The sequence below is a fragment of the Symphalangus syndactylus genome, chromosome 2 (assembly GCF_028878055.3).
Source record: "Symphalangus syndactylus isolate Jambi chromosome 2, NHGRI_mSymSyn1-v2.1_pri, whole genome shotgun sequence".
Lineage (NCBI taxonomy): Eukaryota > Metazoa > Chordata > Mammalia > Primates > Hylobatidae > Symphalangus > Symphalangus syndactylus.
In genome coordinates, this window is record NC_072424.2 from 58,562,568 (window position 1) to 58,583,784 (window position 21,217).

Genomic DNA, 21,217 nt, shown 5'->3' on the forward strand with positions numbered 1-21,217 from the left:
GACTGGTACACACCTCATACTTAAAACCAACCACAAAGTCTTTTTGGAAACAAACCGTATTTCTCCTAAATCTCTTTACTTTTTTACATTCCCAGTAACATTCTCTTAGTTCAAGTATCAGTCCAATTCTCCTCCTCCTTCAACTGCTTCCAGCTCCTTTCCAAGCCATCCTCCATCATAAAACCAGAGTGGAGTTTCAAAAATAAACATGAATTACTAATTTCCTGCTTAAGAGACATTGATGACTTCACTTTGCCTTAAATCATGGCCGACAAGCTTCCCCATATTTCAGCCCTGTCTCTCAAGACTCACCTACACACACACACAGACACACACACACTAGCTTCCTCCGCACCAAATCACTTGCAATTCTCCATGCATGCTGTCTCATTCCTCTAGGTTTTAAACACATAACTTCATCTGGCAGTTTTCTGAGTACCCTTCCTAACATCACAGACTTCTTTGCCTGTCCTTCTTCTCCTAGCCAACTCCTTCTGGTCTTTTAGGACTTGGCCTCTTGAGGTGTTCTTGTTGATAGTTCTTACTCTACTAATGTCAAATATCTTCTTAACCTCAACCCTGCCATCAGTAGGCCCCCTTTTGTCTCCCACCAAGAGTGTAGAAATTTTAGGAAGTTTTAGTTCAAAGCTCAACTATGAGAGTTCAAATTCATTTCCACCATACAAATATTTACCTTGAGACCCTGAGTCTGTTTATTAAATGTTTTCTCTGTTTTCTCATTGTACAGTTAGGAAAATAAAATTAGTTTTTTTAAATTCTTGTGAGAATTAAATTATATTCATACATATGCAGCATTCAGAACAGCATGGGTATAGAGTCACCCTCAATGCATTATGCAATATTACAATTGCCTTTTTTTCTCGACTCCACAAAACTGAACTCTCCTTCAAAGGGTCCAGGTTTTACTAGTCACCTTATAATATTGATGGATGAGTTTTTGTTGCATAGAGGGTAATTTAGAAGTCCTTTTTGGTTAAGTAAATGAATGATTTGTGTGTAATTAATCCTAGATCGATTACTTGGCTTTTCTTTTGGTCTATTTTGTTTTTCAAATCCTGTTTAGTAATGTCTAGGTCCAGATTTTTTAAAGGAGTCCCTTCCATCAAACAGATACTCTTTGAGACTGCTAGGAGCTTCAGGAAGTTCCTTCCTCCTTCTGAGGCTCAGAAGACAGAGTTGCATTTGTCTTTGCCAGCCAATATGTTCTTGTGGCTAGAGCTAATTGTGTGATTTTTAATTATGTCACCTTGATTACTGACTTGTCTTTCACTAATTTGGATTCACTTTCCAGGTAGTAAGTAACCACACATTTTTAATGCTGGCTTGTATTTTAGAATATTTTTCTTTCCTTAAGTTTTATGTTAATTTGGAAGTATTCCAGAGTATTATCTCTCCATATTGAAATGAACAAATTAAATTTAATTAATATAATAAATGTTTCCATTTGACATGAAACACTTACTAAAATATCGCATATTTATATATTTCTTACTAACCATAGTGGCAAGCCATTCAAACTCCAGTGACTTCCAAATCAAAATGAAGCCATTAAGTAAAAATATAGCCTTGGTCAAAAATAAAGTTTTTATATAATTTTCAATTTAATTTCCTGCATTCCCTCAAAAATCTACATACTTTTTGAATTTGAATATGAATTTGTGATTTAAGGATCCATATTATAGAGTTCACTTCCCATAGGGGTTCATTGCATTTATATCTAAAAATGGTTTGCTTTTTAAATGCCTTATCTCAGAATATATCTATGGATTAGAACACATATAAAGTCAAAAAATACTTCTCTAGTAACTACTAGATTTCAGAACTATGCTAAGTGTTCATTACTTAAGTAAATAAATGAAGTTGCTTTAAGGTTTTAAATCCTAGAAAGGGAGATGATTATAGTAAAACAATTAAGTGTTCTATGGTACAAATACAACATACAAAATATTGAGCTATGCAAACTGTACACACATATCTAAGCCTACTTTTATCTAGAATCTATAGAAAACAACAAAAGCATAAAGACATCACACACATACCCCTTCAAAAGCTACATTCATATATATCAGTGTTGAAAGCAATAAGATTCCTTTGGGAGATATGCATTCTGAGAAATTTATGGAAGGTTTAAAAATAACTGTGACTTCCATTTCAGGTAGTATAGAAAATAAAAAAAAATCCAGCTATAAGACATATATAATGTTCATGCTAACAAAGAGAAAAAGCTCTAAATAGATTACTACAAGCCAAGAGAAAAATTCTTACAGCCGATAAAACAGAAAGAAGGAAATTAAGAAAGAAAAGAGAGGGGGAAAAAAAAGGATGCCTAAGGAAACTTTCATACCTCACCTTTATGTAGGAGGAGGAAAATCTTCCCCAATTATTTTTAACAATAAACTAGCTGGATATGGAGGTTAATGGACCAAACCTATTATTATTTACCCAAAATTCTTAAATAAAAGTTTGTTTTATAATGTTTCCTATTTGGAATTTTCCTCAAGAGATGGACAAAGCAAACACAAACCCTCTTTGGAGTAATGGCTTATCCTCAGGCCTCTAAGTATTCTCACAGATAAACTTCCAAAGAATATGAGGCTGCAGTGAAAAATGATAAAGCATTTGAAGAGAAATAAAAAAGCACCATGAGAGAGGAACCAGCTGAACAAACAAGGAGGTGGCTTAAATCTGCAAAGACCAGAGGTTGCCATTATCAGATAGAGAATTTTTTTAAAGTTATGCTTATATTTTAAGAAATGAAAGAGGAAGATTAAAGGAGATATAAGAAAAAAGATGCCGTAAAAATGGAGTAGAAGCCAGGTACAGTGGCTCACAACTGTAATGCCAGTACTTTGGGAGACTTAGGTGAGAGGATCGCTTGAGCGCAGCCAGGATATTGAGGCTGCGATTGTGTCACTGCACTGCCACCTAGGCAACTAAGATGCTGCCAAAAAAACAAAACAAAACAAAACAAAAAACCCCACAAAAAACAAATACAAAACAAACTAAACAACCTGAGTAAAGAGTTTTAAAAATATTACCAAATAGACATGAACTCATCCTTTTTATGGCTGCATAGTATTCCATGGTGTATTGTGCCATATTTTCTTAATCCAGTCTATCATTGATGGACATTTGTGTTGGCTCCAAGTCTTTGCTATTGTGAAGCTGGAAACTATCATTCTGAGCAAACTATCGCAAGGACAGAAAACCAAACACTGCATGATCTCACTCATAGGTGGGAATTGAACAATGAGAACATTTGGACGCAGGGTGGGGAACATCACACACCTGGGCCTGTCGTGGGGTCGGGGGAGGGAGGAGGGATAGCATTAGGAGATATACCTAATGTAAATGATGAGTTAATGGGTGCAGCACACCAACATGGCACATGTATACATATGTAACAAACCTGCACGTTGTGCACATGTACCCTAGAACTTAAAGTATAATTTAAAAAGATAGAAAATAAAATATTAGCAAATAGAACTTCAAAAAGTAAAAGTATACATAAATTTTTGAAATGGACAAACTAAACAGAAGTTAGACAAAGCTGTAAAGAGAATTAATGAGCAAGATAGTATATCTAAAAAAATGCTATGAATTGAAAAAGATGTTGCAAAAGGAGCTGAGGATATGGAGAATAAAATGAGAAAATTCAATTTCATATAATACATATTTTAACAGGAGACTATAAAGTGAATGTGAGAGGGCTGTATATGCAGAATAGATAAAAACCATAAATTCTCTAAATAGAAAAGCCCCCTGTAAAACAACCTAACCTAGATGAATAAAAACAATTCTTTATCTCAACACATCACACTGAAAACATTCTGTTCAACAAAGACAAAGGGAACTTCTTAAAAGTATCCAGAGAGGAAATACAAGTTTCCTACAGAAGTGATAACTGGACTTAACAAGTGGATTTTCTAATGGAGGAAGAGAGAAGAGATAATTACCACTTTCTGTGGAATACTCAACTTACAACCATTAGGTTAATAATGGATTCCTATAATGGGAGCATCACCACTTATTACAACACACATAGAATGATGAATAAAAAAAGTTTTCTATAATTGTCTTTTATTCTGCCACATTTATTGATAAACAGTGAAGGAATTTTTAAAAAATTTTTAAGAATCGTTTGTCACGTCATTTTTAGAAATGTTCTGTCTGTATGTGGTAATGTCCCATTTTGAAAGTATTGGGCATCTTCAATCTTAAACATTTCTATTTAGCTGATTGATTCTCACATATACTTCTAAAAGAAATTTTATGTTATAAGAGTTACTTTTTGGATAAGATTTATTAATCTCAGTTACCTGCAATTCTGACATTTTAGGAAGGAGGTAATTGTTTTTAAATGATGGATAAACTTGTGCTGGTGTTTTGGATCTTATGATGCTGAGCATGTTCTGCTAATGTCTAATATAATTTTATGTTTACACACATACGTGCTACCCAGAGATTAATTTAGTCCATATGAACTATTGACCCCTCTTGAGACGGCAACATACGCACTCGTAAATCAGTGTGTTTAGACTTTTCAAGTATCTAACTCATTTCCAAACATGTACCATGTTTTATAAACCTTTTGATTTCCAGCAACATACTATAGAAAACACCTGCTACTCAAGACACAACTTCTCAGTGTCATCCATTGCTGTCGTGAGAGACAACATAGCAATATCTGGTATGTTGCAAGCTTTCAAGATAGCCTGAACTTAAAAAGTTGGTGCATTAGTTGTATCTGATGGATATAAATTTGCCTCCTAGTTCACTTTGTGTCAAGAGCTAAAACTGTGAACCTAACTTTCTCTTATTGGTGGGTAATAACTGAAAATAAAGATTTATTTTCATGCTCAAAAAAAAAAAGTGAATTTTCAACAGAATCAATGGAAGAGGGAAAACAATGAAAACATTACAAAATGCTCAAAAAGACCAACAAATCTTATTTGAAAAGATGTAAAATGGGACCAACATCCATTATATAGGATTATCTCCTATAAGCTGACAGATGGAAATGATTGAAGAAGTGAGGAAGCATATATTCTAGCAATTCAAAATAGATAAAATGTAAATGAAAAATGATACCAGATAAATAACCAATTAAATGAAGATTACAATTAATTTTAGTGAGGGATTGGGGAAATTAGTACTCAAAAATATTTGGGGAACTTAATTTTCTAATAGTTTTTATGGAGTATATATTAAAATAAAAACTGGGGACATTTTTTTGACCCAATAAGTTACATCTCTAGATATTTATTCTTCAGATGAACTCACAATGGTCACAAGATATTTGTATGATGATATTCACTGCAGTATTTATCACTTGAGAAACTTGAAACAACCATGATGTTTATCAATAGGGAAATGATACAATACATTGTGATTCATCTTCAGTAAAAACTTCTCTCATTAAAATTCCTGAGTTATATCATGTATAATGAAAATAAAAGATCCCCAAGATGTTTTGCAACTGAATGTGAAAAAATATGTTGTTGTTTTTTTAGTTTTGTTTAATAGCAATTTTTATAACATGATTTGTATGACAGAAGCTGGCTGGATCCACCAACTGGTTTTTCTACTTTTCTAGGCACAAGACACTACTGTCCTGTGCTCCCTTGCAGTGAGTTTGGCCATGTGTCCGAGTTCTAACCAATGGAATGAGATGTATGAAGATTTTCAATGCTTCCTTTTTCCCCTACCTTCTTTACCCTGTCTAGTATTTGAATACTTGAGTGTGACACCCAAGGAGACCTCAGGAGCTATGTGCTGAAGTTGATAAATTATATGTCACCTGAGTCCACGAAAGTCACTGAATGACTACACAGAGCAGAAATCCTCCTGTCTATGCTGATAGAACTTTATGTGGACAAAAAATGAGTTTTGGTGTTGTTAAGCCACTGAGATTTGGGAGCCGACATTACTCTTAACTAACACAATTCCACTTAAAAACTAATAAAGAAAACTAAGTTATAGTTATAATCTGGGTATGATATGTATTTGTATGAAATGAAACACAGAGTGATTGCCCCTTGGCAATGAAAGTGTATTGGGTTTGGAGGAGGATATGAATAAAAATACTCACTTTATGTGCTTTTATTTAGTTGGAGATTTTATATATATAAATAAAAATGTTACATATAGGTAAATATAATTTCATATATTTACATATATTTATATATTATATTTATTATACTTAATAAATATAATATATAAATTATAATTAGTTTATATCAATATTTATGTATTTAATTTAATTTATATATTAATGCTCATATATAATATATAAAATATATATCAATGAGTATGATATATGAATACTATATTTGAATATATTATATTTATTAATTATTATTTATGTAATTCATATGTTATGATTTTTATATATTTATATTATATATATAAAAAACTCTAGAACTGCATTTTGAAGGATGAAAAATGTGAGATTTTAAGGTTAAAGTTAACCTCAGAGGAACCTCAGCATATGAAAATCATAAAGTGTAGAATATTGAAAATATTATCCTTAGATGTAGCTAGAACATACATGGGATATATGGGAAGACATTCCAGGCCGATGAAACCAAAAAGTGGGATGATACAAATCATAGAAGAATGAATACTTTGAATTGGAAAAATTGGGGGCTGGGAGTAATACAACAAGAAAAGTGAACACAGTGAGAAGGATGGATTAGAGGATGATACGAGCTAAAGTCATGGATGTCAAAAAGGAAATATGAACATAAAACTGTTGAAACATGTAGAGGGTATCTTACAACAACAACAACAAGAACTTAGAATTCGAGATGTGGAGGGAAGAAAGAAAAATCCAGTTTCTGATACTTTCTGATTTGGTTTGAATGCAGAAAGTATCAATCTAATTCCCATCCAGCTTTGGGCTGCGGTATCGAAAGGCAGAGAGTTTGCCTGTTCTCTATGATCACAATAATAGTGTGAGATTTTAACACCCCACTGTCAATATTAGACAGATCATCAAGACAGAAAATTAACAAGGATATCCAAGACTTGAACTCAGCTGTGGACCAAGCGGACCTAATAGACATCTACAGAACTCTCCACTCCAAGTCAACAGAACATACATTCTTCTCAGCACCACATCGCACTTATTCTAAAATTGACCACATAATTGGAAGTAAAACACTCCTCAGCAAATGCAAAAGAACAGAATTCATAACAAACAGTCTCAGACCACAGTGCAATTAAATTAGAACTCAAGATTAAGAAACTAATTCAAAACCACACAACTACATAGAAACCGACAACCTGCTCCTGAATAAATAACGAAATGAAGGCAGAAATAAAGATGTTCTAAGACAAAATGTACTAGAATCTCTGGAACACATTTAAAGCAGTGTGTAGAGTAAAATTTATAGCACTAAATGCCCACAAGAGAAAGCAGGAAAGATCTAAAATTGACACCCTAACATCACAATTAAAAGAACTAGAGAAGCAAGAGCAAACACATTCAAAAGCTAGCAGAAGACAAGAAACAACCAAGATCAGAGCAGAACTGAAGGAGAAAGAGACACACACACACAAAAAAAAAACCTTCAAAAAATCAATGAATCCAGGAGCTGTTTTTTTTTTTTGAAAAGATCAACAAAATAGATAGATACAATAAAAAATGATAAAGGGGATAACAACACTGATCCCACAGAAATACAAACTACCATCAGAGAATACTATAAATGCCTCTATGCAAACTAGAAAATCTAGAAGAAATTGATAAATTCCTGGACACATACACCCTCCCAAGACTAAACCAGGAAGAAGTCAAATCCCTGAATAGTCGAGTATCGGAAACTGAGGCAGCAATTAATAGCTACCAACCAAAAAAAGTCCAGGACCAGATGGGTTCATGGCCGAATTATACCAGAGGTATAAAGAGGTGCTGGTACCATTCCTTCTGAAACTATTTGAAACAATAGAAAAAGAGGGAATTCTCCCTAACTTGTTTATGAGGCCAGCATTATCCTGATACCAAAACCTAGCAGAGAAACACACAAAAAAAGAAAATTTCAGGCCAGTATCCCTGATAAACATCGATGTGAAAATCCTCAATAAAATACTGGCAAACCGAATCCAGCAGCACATCAAAAAGCTTATCCGATCAAGTCGGCTTCATCCCTGGGATGCAAGGCTGGTTCAAATACGCAAATCAATAAATCTACTCCATCACATAAACAGAAACAATGACAAAAACCACAATTATCTCAATAGATGCAGAAAAGGCCTTCAACAAAATTCAGCAGGCCTTCAGGCTGAAAACTCTCAATAAACTAGGCAGTGATGGAATGTATCTCAAAATAATAAGAGCTATTTATGACAAACTCATAACCAATATCATACTGAATGGGCAAAACATGGAACCATTCCCTTTGAAAGCCGGCACAAGACAAGGCTGCCCTCTCTCACCACCCCTATTCAATGTGGTATCGGAAGTTCTGGCCAGGGCAATCATCAAGAGAAAGAAATAAAGGGCATTCAATTAGGAAAAGAGGAAGCCAAATTGTCTCTGTTTGCAGATGACATGATTGTATATTTAGAAAACCCCATCATCTCAGCTCAAAATTTCCTTAAGCTGATAAGCAACTTCAGCAAAATCTCAATACAAAATCAATGTGCAAAAATGACAAGCATTCCTATACACCAATAACAGACAAACAGAGAGCCAAATCATGAGTGAACTCCCATTCACAATTGCTACAAAGAGAATAAAATACCTAGGAATCCAATTTACAAGGGATTTGAAGGACCTCTTCAAGGAGAACTACAAACTACTGCTCAAGGAAATAAGAGAGGACACAAACAAATGGAAAAACATTCCATGCTCATGCATAGGAAGTAGCAATGTCGTGAAAATGGCCATATTGCCCAAAGTAATTTATAAATTCATGCTATCCTTATCAAGCTATCATTGACTTCCTTCACAGAATTGGAAAAAAACTACTTTAAATTTCATATGGAACCAAAAAAGAGCACTCATAGCCAAGACAATCCGAAGCAAAAAGAACAAGGCTGGAGGCATCACACTACCTGACTTCAAACTATACTACAAGGCTACAGTAACAAAAACAGCATGGTACTTGTACCAAAACAGAGATATAGACCAATGGAACAGAATAGAGGCCTCAGAAATAACACCACACATCTACAACCATCTGATCTTTGAAAAATCTGACAAAAACAAGAAATGGGGAAAGGATTCCCTATTTAATAAATGGTGTTGGGAAAACTGGCTAGCCATATGCAAAAAGCTGAAACTGGATCCCTTCCTTACATCTTATACAAAATTAATGTGGATTAAAGACTTAAATGTAAGACCTAAAATCATAAAAACCCTAGAAGAAAACCTAGACAATACCATTCAGGACATAGGCATGGGCAAAGACTTCATGACTAAAACACCAAAAGCAATAGCAACAAAAGCCAAAATAGACAAACGGGATCTGATTAAACTAAAGAGCTTCAGCACAGCAAAAGAAACTCTCATCAGAGAGAACAGGCAACCAACAGAATGGGAGAAAATGTTTACAATCTATCCATCTGACAAAGGGCTAATATCCAGAATCTACAAAGAAACAAATTTATAAGAAAAAAAAAAAACAACCCCATCAAAAAGTGGGCAAAGGATATGAACAGACGCTTCTCAAAAGAAGACATTTATACAGCCAACAAACATGAAAAAAAGCTCATGATCACTGGTCATTAGAGAAATGCAAATCAAAACTACAATGAGATACCATCTCATGCCAGTTAGAATGGCAATCTTTAAAAAGTCAGGAAACAACAGATGCGAGAGAGGATGTGGAGAAATAGGAATGCTTTTACCCTGTTGGTAGGAGTGTAAATTAGTTCAACCACTGTGGAAGACAGTGTGGCGATTCCTAAAGGATCTAAAACTAGAAATACCATTTGATCCAGCAATCCCATTACTGGGTATATACCCAAAGTATTATAAATCATTCTACTGTAAAGACACATGCACATATATGTTTATTGCAGCACTGTTTACAATAGCAAAGACTTAGAACCAACCCAAATACCCATCAATGATGGACTGGATAAAGAAAACGTGGCACATGTACACCATGGAATACTATGCAGCCATAAAAAAGGATGAGTTCACGTCCTTTGCAGGGACATGGATGACACTGGAAACTATTATTCTTGGCAAACTAACACAAAAACAGAAAACCAAACACTGCATGTTCTCACTCGTAAGTGGGAGTTGAACAATGAGAACACATGGACACAGGGAGGGGAACATCACAAACCAGGGCTTGTCAGGGGATGGGGAGCTAGTGGAGGGATAGCATCAGGAGAAATACCTAATGTAGATGGTGGGTTGATGCGTGCAGCAAACCACCATAGCACATATATACCTACGTAACAAACCTGCACGTTCTGCACATATACTCTAGAACTTAAAAGTATAATAAAAAAAAAAGAAAAGGAGTACAAGAATTGGAAATAATTTAACCATTTTACAAGAGAGAAACTACTAAATAATTGATGGTGTAGTTTTAGGATAGAACATAAACAGCCATTAAAAATCATGGTTTTTGCATGTTCTCACTTGTAAGTGGGAGCTTAGCTATGGGTTTGCAAGGCATACAGAGTGGTATAATGAACACTGGAGACTCAGATGTGGGGAGAGTGGGAGGGAGATGAGGGAAGAAAAACTACCTATTAGAGTAAAATGTACAATACAGGGTGAGGGGTACATTAAAATCCCAGACTTCACCACTATATAATTCATCCATATAACCAAAAACCACTTGTATGCTTAAAGCCATTGAAATAAAAACAATAATAATGACCCTCTGTACTCTGGCATGAGAAAGTAAAATCAGAATCAAGAGGGAGAGAATGTTTCAAAAATATCCACCCTTCATACTGCGAAACAGTGGTCTGCAATGCCCTGAGGTGCCAGTCCTGCCTAACACCCAAGGATGCAGGGAACATGAATCACATGACAAAGCTTGTAATCTCAGGAATCCTATTTGTGACTGTGTAGTAGCTAAAGAATAGAAGATGGTGAGAAAGAAAAGCATTTGTCCCATGAGAAAAATTAGGAAAATACGAAAACAAGATCCATTAAAATTACACTATTATGTGGAGTGAATTAATTTATTTGCATTTTAAAATGATAATCTTACTAAACTTATTAAGTTATGATTCTTATCCTATTACATAAATGTTATATTCAAAAAAGAGGAGTAACACTTGGGATTGTTTCTTCAGATAAATTTTTCCTTGTATGATTTGTTTTACTAACGTTTGTTTTGAATGGCAAATGAGAATTTTTCATGTACTAACAGTAAGTTTGCATATTTCCTCCTTTTATATATATTGACAATTATATATGTTTTTTAAATAGCAAAAACATTTTTCTATATTGCTTTGCTCTCTGTCAGAATTTGCAATGATTATTTTCAAAGTTATTAATCAAACTAAAAACAAAATAAAATTTTGGAACTAGATGAGAATGCTGGCAATTTAAACTTTTGAAGTCATTTTTCCATTTGTTTAAAGCTTTATTAGATGTTATGATGTTCTTATGATTTTGAAAGTTAAAACAGTAATTGAATTATTTTCTGGATTTATTCCTGTTAGCCACACCACTAATACATCACTAGGTGTTTTAAGTTACCCTGTATGAAAACTGAACACCTGGCAAGTAAAAACTCCACAGAAATAGTACAAGAGATGATATAAGTTATAAATGTAGGTGTAGATGTAGATATAGACATAGGTATATTAAATAGATGTGTATGTGTTTATAGCTATGACATTCGATAATGCATAGAGAAATAGGGGGCTTAGAAAGAGTGGTAAGCCATCACAGCCTTTACCATACATTACCTGCAAAAGGGGTTTTACTCAGTTGGTCGGCCCTGTGTGACTCCAGGTGAATGAAACAGATATTAGCTAGGCAAGTTCAGAAAACTACTTTTAATTTAAGTGGGGGTGGGAATTATTCTGCATATGACACTTACTAATAAAGAAATACAATTTGAAACAACAGCAAGTTTCTAGTTTTTATGTAAGTGGCTGTTAAAAAGCAAAAAATTTGATAAATTATTGGTATAAGTAAGAGTAAAAGTTGTTACTATGTAAATTGTGGCAAGCATTCTGAGGGGAATTTGTCAAAATTCATAAAAAATTAAATGTACATACTACTTATAAGAGTTTATGATGCCAGGATCTGGGAGGTGGAAGAAATGGGGAGATTTTTGTCAAAGATGCAAAGAAAAAAGAATGTTTGTTACATACGTATACATGTGCCATGTTGGTGTGCTGCACCCACTAACTCGTCATTTACATTAGGTATCTATCCCTGCACATTGAGCACATGTACCCTAGAACTTAAAGTATAATAAATATATATGTATAAATAAATAAATAAATAAACCTGAAAGAAATAGAAAGCAAACTTTAAAAAAGGAAAAAAAAATACATACAAAATTATTTGTAATGAAAAGCATACACGTTTCAGTTCAAAAAGATTAAATTCAATGGAATTGATAAGATGGTCATTAAATAGTGTTTTAAAAGTCAAAAAAAAAAAAAAGAATGTTTGATCCAACAAGGATATGGAGAATTTGAACTCTTATATTTTGCTGGCAGAAATGTAAAATGGTGAAGCCTCTTTGGAAAATAGTTTGGCAGTTGCTCAAAATGTCAACATAGAATATATAATCCAGCAATTCCACTCCTAATTACATATCCAAGAGAAATTGAAACGTACATCCCGACAAAAATTTGAACATGAATGTTCATAGTATTATTTACAATAGCCAAAAGGTGGAAAAGTCCCACATCTTTCAATAATGAATAGATAAATAAAATATGATAGATCTGTATCAGTACTAAAAATGAATAAAGGGGCCCGTTGCGGTGGCTCACGCCCGTAATCTCGGCCCTTTGAGAGGCCAAGGCGGGTGGATCACAAGGTCAGGAGATAGAGACCATCCTGGCTAACACGGTGAAAACCCGTCTCTACTAAAAATACAAAAAAAAAAAAAAAAAAAAAATTAGCCGGGCGTGGTGACAGATGCCTGTAATCCCAGCTACTCAGGAGGCTGTGGCAGGAGAATCGCTTGAACCTGGGAGGCGGAGGTTGCAGTGAGCCAAGACTGGCCGTTACACTCCAGCCTGGTGACAGAGCGAGACTCTGTCTCAAAAGAAAAATAAAAAATAAATAAAGTTCTGATACGTGCAACAACATGGGTGAACCTTGAAAACATTACACTAAATGAAAAAGCCAGTCCAAAACTATATATGTTATCTGATTTTATTTATATGAAATGTCTATAATAGGCAAATCTATAGAGACAGAATGTAGATTAAAGGTTTACTAAGACTAGACTGAGGATGTATGGTGGAGAGTAGCTGTTAAGGGAAATGACATTTATTTTGCGAATGACAAAATATAAAGCTAGATTGTGGTGATAGTTGTACAATTCTGTATCTACTAAAAAATATTAAATAATGCGTTTTAAATGGGTACACTATGTATGCAAATTATATCTCAATGTAACTATTGAAAATAAAGTTATGATTCAGATAAAAAGAAAAAAACTTGAAACAACTTAAATATATGTTACAAACTGACAGAATCCATGATGATATATCCAAACAATTAAAACACTGCAGATTTGAAAAGGAAAGTGAAGAACTATACTTATGAATGGAGCAGACCACCAAGAACTACATTTAGGTGAAAAAACAGAGTAGAATAGCATATCTAATAAATGGAAAGACAAAGTGGAATGAAGTATGTGTTTAGAGTATATTCTCATTTTTGTAAGAAAAAAAGGTTTTCTTTACATGAGATATATGCATTTTCTTATCCAGATTATAATTCAATTATGTTACTACTCTTTACAATCAAACACAGTGATTTTTGAATCCTTTCTTCCCCTTAACGCTATTAAAGCTCTAAACTCAAGGGTCTTCTAGCAGCGTTTGTTTCTTTTTAATATTTCATCGTCATTCTAAAAATGATCCTAGACTTGAGAAGCCAGATTTGTAGGCACATATCTGTGTGAGCCCACTCTTCCTTCTAAAAATTTGTGCCAGACAAGTGTCTGTTGAGCAGTGGTGAAGTCAGCAGGCAATGAGCAAAATCCTTCAGGCTGAAGCAATGTGAAGTGTTTAGCCCCATGGTTTTCACAGGCTGCTTGCTGTGGGATTGAAACGATGAGTAGTGTGTGTTCCTTTCCTGTTCCAACTAGAGTTCCCCAACATGACTGGAAATTGCTGTCCTATCAAGGTGTCTTTTCTCTAATGATCAAGTTTGGTTTTGAATCCATTGAGCATATGTTATTCAGACACTAATTCATTAAGAAAAAGTTATTGAAGGCCGGGCGCGGTGGCTCACGCTTGTAATCCCAGCACTTTGGGAGGCCAAGGCGGGCGAATCACGAGGTCAGGAGATCAAGACCACGGTGAAACCCCGTCTCTACTAAAAATACAAAAAAAATTAGCCGGGCGTGGTGGCGGGCGCCTGTAGTCCCAGCTACACTGGAGGCTGAGGCAGGAGAATGGCGTGAACCCGGGAGGTGGAGCTTACAGTGAGCCGAGATTGCGCCACTGCACTCCAGCCTGGGCGACAGAGCGAGACTCCGTCTCAAAAAAAAAAAAAAAAAAAAAAAAAAGAGAAAAAGTTATTGAAGACTAGTTTCTTGTTATAATAATAGCTGGTTCGTCACTGTATCCTTATACAAAGTTACCTAAGAAACGATCAGATTTTTGCACTTACTATTTTCTAAAGTCTCATTCATTTATGATTTCTAGAATTTTAAAAATGGTAATTTTGCTGTTCCTTTTTTACATTGCAAATTATATTACTAAGTCCAACATCTAGTTATGTTTAATAAACCTCCACAGTCACTTGATATTTTTAACCTGTATGTAAAAATAAGGTAAAATTTTAGCAGTGTGAACTAATTTTCCTTTTTAAATATATAACAAATTGAATACATTTTATGTCATTCTAAATTTTAAAACAAGTAAATTCATGACATAATCTATAACTTCCAAAAATAAAACTGAAAGCCAGACTACTAATTATCATATATCAGATATGAAATTTGATCTTTATAACAAAGATCAAATGATTAATGTTGCTTTCAAAAATTGATTTGTGATCCTGATGTTTTCAGATCAATTGATAGCAATTATTTTTGTATAATCACTTAACTGAAATGTGCAAAATATTGATTTTTTTCAGGTGAGACAGTCTCCCTGAGCAGCTACAGTAGGAGAAAGACGTAGTGGCATTTAATTCTAATTTATTCCTGAGAAAGTGGTGACTGACTGCAGTTCATGAAGTCCATGGCAAATGTTAGACGAAATGGCGAAGTTATTCAGAAACATTAAAACTAAAAATTAAATTAGAATTCAGAATATTGAGTAATAAATCCCATGTCATTCATATTAGCATTGCCATTTAACTTGATGAAAGTTGCCTTAAAGAGACAAACTTATATTGTAAGTACTAATAGGAAGATATATGCTAATTTTCTGATAGAGCAATATCAGAGAAAGTTGATTACAAAACTATATCAAAAGTGTTAGAATTTATATGATTTATAAAACTAAAGAGTTATATAATGGAGTTATAAAAATAACCTGGGGTGATAAAATTATTTCATCGCTATTGTTCTTGTTTAGTAGTGTGGTACAGGCCAGGCACAGTGACTCACACCTGTAATCCCAGTGCTCTGGGGGGGGCTAAGGCTGGTTGATCACCTGAGGCCAGGAGTTCGAGACCAGCCTGGCCAACATGGGGAAACCCGGTCTCTACTGAAAATACAAAAAATTAACCAAGCATGGTGGCGGGTGCCTGTAATCCCAGCTACTCGGGAAGCTGAGAGAGGAGAACTGCTTGAACCCGGGAGGTGGAGGCTGCAGTGAGCCGAGATAGCACCATTGCACTCCAGCCTGGGCAATAAGAGTAAAACTTCATCCCAAACAAACAAACAACAACAATAACAGAAAGTACTTTGATACATTGCATATTTACAAAAAAAAGATTTAAAATTATTTATACAATATTTACTGGAGAGCCTACTAGAGATCAAGCATTGTTAGGAATAAAGTGAAGAAAAGCACAGAAGTCATCCCACCATCCTTCATGTAGATTGCAATCCAGAGGAAAGAGAAGCAGGTCAGGCTCAATCATGAAAATAAATATATTGTTACAATCTGTGATGAACACCATAAAGAAGAATTTCAGGTTGGGAAAGAACTGACCTGCACATTAATGTATCAGTAAAATATAAATTATCTATTTCATTTTCTTTAAATCTTTTATTCCAGTAAGTTGACATTAATGTGTGTAGTAGATATAAAAATAGCTTTTTAAGTCTCTAAGATCAGTTGGGGAATGTTTGAAGTGACTTCTTTTGCTAAAGTTTTATCTTTATGACAAGGTATAAAATAAAAATTTCTTATGTTTAATTATTGATTTTTATTGCACAAGGTTTTTTACATTGAAAAGATAATTATCTCATTATTATATTAAGTGAAATTCTAAAAACCTTCCCAGACAGTATATGAAACTCATGAGTATGCTGAACACATTAATTCAACAAATTTTCTTAAGTATTATGAATAAAGATTTCTGATAAAATGAGAAACTTTTGTGTGGAGGGAGAAAGAAAAAACAATGAATATATACAACCTAAATAGTAGAGGCTACACATAAAATAACTATACTACAAGCACATGGTAAATGTTCTAACAATGGTACAAATGAGATGTGGGATTTTAGACAGGAGAGAAACATCAGTTTCATCTTGTTGGGCCAAGGACAAAAAATAATGCAGTCGTGGGCTTAGCACTGTAGGTGAAATTCAGGTAAGAATTGAGGAATAACAATGCATAAAAAGTATATTAAACAAACTTCCAAAATTAGGAAATTTCAGGGTCTCTAAGGAATAGTAATCTTACTTGGTTTGAGAGAATTTAAGGTACTTACTAGGAATCATGATAAAGTAGGCTGGAAGAGCAGGGATGAATCAGATTGTCAAGGGGTTTTGAATGTAAAAGTAGGAAATTTCACATAATTCAGAGAGACTTTTGTTGTTGTTCATTATTTATTATAAAGAAAAAATTAAACTGGTATTAAGATTTGTAAAAAAAAAAAAATTAGGGAATATTTGTGGGTATTTCTAAGGTACCTCTTGGATAGCTCCCAGAAATTAATGCTAAGTCAGACTAATGAATGCACATTTCTAGTAGTTAGAAATCCTTCAAGTTCAAACAGTTTTAGCATGAAGATGTAATATGACCTAATTCTTGATCTTAGGCTCATAAGATTTGAAACAGCTAAAGGAGGACTATGTTTTTTCCATAAAACAACTGACAAGTTTGTGAAGGTTATTTCTTCCACATTTCTTACTACTACAGGGTTCTGTTATGTGGCTCAGAAATTTTTAACATTTACAAATCTCATAATTGTGAAACTAACATGATAATTTTATTTGTCCTCAGTTAAACCTTGATCAGTATTGGTTTCATTTTCTTATATTAAATCAAATTTTCTATTATTTCTATTTATGTGCTTTTACTTATATTTTGTTTTCTGGTCTGTTTATAAATCACAGATCCCAGGGATTTATGCTGTCTCCAACAGCCTCCTTTGTTGATGCTTCTGATGTGACACAAGGGGTTGATACCACGTGGACTTCTGTCAGCCCCTCTGTTGCAGCACCCTCTGTGTGCCAGCAGGATGTATGCCACAATGGAGGCACATGCCACCCCATCTTCCTCTCCAGTAGTATAGTGTCATTCCAGTGTGACTGTCCACTACATTTCACTGGCCGCTTCTGTGAAAAAGGTAATCAATCTTCGTTACCCTTTTGTATTTCTTTTTACAAACCTCTCCAGAGAATGGACAGGAGTTGAAATGTATTGTAAACTTAGTGATGGGTACTAGCACAAACAAGAAACAACTGTATAATTTTATTTAAAAATAAATTCTGATTGAATACTTGTAGTAGCAAACCTAAGATTTTTTGCATTAGGAATGCCATTCAACATATATTTCCAATTGCCATATAAAATAGAAGTTAAAATTCATAGTGTTTTTTATGCAGCTACTTCTAAAATTATGGTGAATCTTTCCTTTGTTTCCATAGACAATTAGGTTCTAATTAATACTATTTTATTGTTTAATTGCCAAATAGCCACATTTATGTACTTCATATGCAAATCCTTGTATTTGAATTTAGTGTTTAAGAATAGTACATTAACTTTTGATGCTTAAGAATATGGTTTTAACATTAATGAAGCTGCTAATGAATGAAAAATATATATTCCCCTATTGTCAACATCTAATAGCCTCCTAAGACGTTTTCAGTTAATTAGGGAAATGCTAGGCAACTAAAGCCAGAAACACCCTGGACAGATTACAAAGGCATTAAGTCATGTGAAGCTGACTGGTTGTCCTTGCACTGATAGCTGAAGTGTCATTGTGTCTATACAACTAATCTCTAGTTCTAAATTAGGGAGGAGGGGATGGGGATTACTATTGGATTATGATTCAGATAGCAGATAATTTTATTACTTATCCAAGACTGTATTTAATAAATCCCCATTTAAGCGCTAAAATGTGGGACGTCCTAATGTTAATTCAGAAGTGAGTGTGTGTGTGTGTGTGTGTGTGTGTGCATGTGTGTGGATGTGGATGTGTGTGCATGTGTGTGTTATTCCATCCTTCTTCCACAATGACTTTGTGTGACTGTGAATGTTTAATATTTAGCTAAGTAAGCAAGCAAATACAGTAAAAGGCACAGAAATGGAAACAGTCTATTTTCATGTTTCTCTTAAGACATCATATAAGTATTCTTCAAAATGGACTTTATCTATAAAATGCTCCGAAGATACATCACTATGACTTGATTTTTAGAAAAGTATTTCAAGTGTTTGCAAAATGTCATGTTGTTTGCTTTCTGCTATAATTTAAGGCCATTTATATTATATTCTATGAGTAGAGAGATCTGGGGAGATAATTTGGGTTGTAAAGCTGTTTTAGATCTACATTTAACTATCTAAAACTCTGAGAGGGCTTTTTATCTTTTTAATTTTGTGCTAGGTGGAGTCTTAAAAAATACTCTTATTTATTAATTTATCTTTTTTTATTATTATACTTTAAGTTTTAGGGTACATGTGCACAACGTGCAGGTTTGTTACATATGTATCCATGTGCCATGTTGGTGTACTGCACCCATTAACTCGTCATTTAGCATTAGGTATATCTCCCAATGCTGTCCCTCCCCCGTCCCCCACCCCACAACAGTCCCCGGAGTATGATGTTCCCCTTCCTGTGTCCATGTGTTCTCATTGTTCAATTCCCACCTATGAGTGAGAACATGCGGTGTTTGGTTTTTTGTCCTTGCAATAGTTTACTGAAAATGATGGTTTCCAGTTTCATCCATGTCCCTACAAAGGACATGAACTCATCATTTTTTATGGCTGCATAGTATTCCATGGTGTATATGTGCCACATTTTCTTAATCCAGTCTATCGTTGTTGGACATTTGGGTTGGTTCCAAGTCTTTGCTATTGTGAATAGTTCCACAATAAACATATGTGTGCATGTGTCTTTATAGCAGCATGATTTATAGTCCTTTGGGTATATACCCAGTAATGGGATGGCTGGGTCAAATGGTATTTCTAGTTCTAGATCCCTGAGGAATCGCCACACTGACTTCCACAATGGTTGAACTAGTTTACAGTCCCACCAACAGTGTAAAAGTTCCTATTTCTCCACATCCTCTCCAGCACCTGTTGTTTCTTGACTTTTTAATGATGGCCATTCTAACTGGTGTGAGATGGTATCTCATTGTGGTTTTGATTTGCATTTCTCTGATGGCCAGTGATGATGAGCATTTTTTCATGTGTTTTTTGGCTGCATAAATGTCTTCTTTTGAGAAGTGGCTGTTCATGTCCTTCGCCCACTTTTTGATGTGGTTGTTTGTTTTTTTCTTGTAAATTTGTTTGAGTTCATTGTAGATTCTGGATATTAGCCCTTTGTCAGATGAGTAAGTTGCAAAAATTTTCTCCCAATTTGTAGGTTGCCTGTTCACTCTGATGGGAGTTTCCTTTGCTGTGCAGAAGCTCTTTAGTTTAATTAGATCCCATTTGTCAATTTTGGCTTTTGTTGCCATTGCTTTTGGTGTTTTAGACATGAGGTCCTTGCCCATGCCTATGTCCTGAATGGTATTGCCTAGGTTTTCTTCTAGGGTTTTTATGGTTGTAGGTCTAACATGTAAGTCCTTAATCCATCTTGAATTAATTTTTATATAAGGTCTAAGGAAGGGATCCAGTTTCAGCTTTCTACATATGGCTAGCCAGTTTTCCCAGCACCATTTATTAAATACAGAATCCTTATCCCATTGCTTGTTTTGTCAGGTTTGTCAAAGATCAGATAGTTGTAGATATGCGGCATTATTTCTGAGGTCTCTGTTCTGTTCCATTGATCTGTGTCTCTGTTTTGGTACCAGTACCATGCTGTTTTGGTGACTGTAGCCTTGTAGTATAGTTTGAAGTCAGGTAGCATGATGCCTATGGCTTTGTTCTTTTGGCTTAGGATTGACTTGGCAATGTGGGCTCTTTTTTGGTACCATATGAACTTTAAAGTGTTTTTTTCCAAGTCTGTGAAGAAAGTCATTGGTAGCTTGATGCGGATGGCATTCAATCTATAAATTACCTTGGGCAGTATGGCCATTTTCACGATATTGATTCTTCCAACCCATGAGCATGGAATGTTCTTCCATTTGTTTGTATCCTCTTTTATTTCATTCAGCAGTGGTTTCTAATTCTCCTTGAAGAGGTCCTTCACATCCCTTGTAAGTTGGATTCCTAGGTATTTTATTCTCTTTGAAGCAATTGTGAATGGGAGTTCACTCATGATTTGGCTCTCTGTTTGTCTTATTGGTGTACAAGTATGCCTGTGATTTTTGTACATTGATTTTGTATCCTGAGACTTTGCTGAAGTTGCTTATCAGTTTAAGGAGATTTTGGGATGAGACGATGGGGTTTTCTGGATATACAATCATGTCATCTGCAAATAGGGACAATTTGACTTCCTCTTTTCCTAATTGAATACCCTTTATTCCCTTCTCCTGCCTGATTGCCCTGGCCAGAACTTCCA

The 21,217-nt window shown here is 34.6% G+C and overlaps 1 protein-coding gene across 1 annotated transcript in view; it reads left to right on the plus strand.

Moving 5' to 3' along the window:
• The window catches only part of EYS (eyes shut homolog), a 2,088,383-nt gene that overhangs the window by 1,550,674 nt on the left and 516,492 nt on the right, over nt 1-21,217 (plus strand). The window contains exon 32 of the mRNA XM_063618766.1: nt 17,667-17,899. Within this exon, the coding sequence (XP_063474836.1) occupies nt 17,667-17,899 (233 nt within the window). The remainder of the gene's footprint in view (nt 1-17,666; nt 17,900-21,217) is intronic.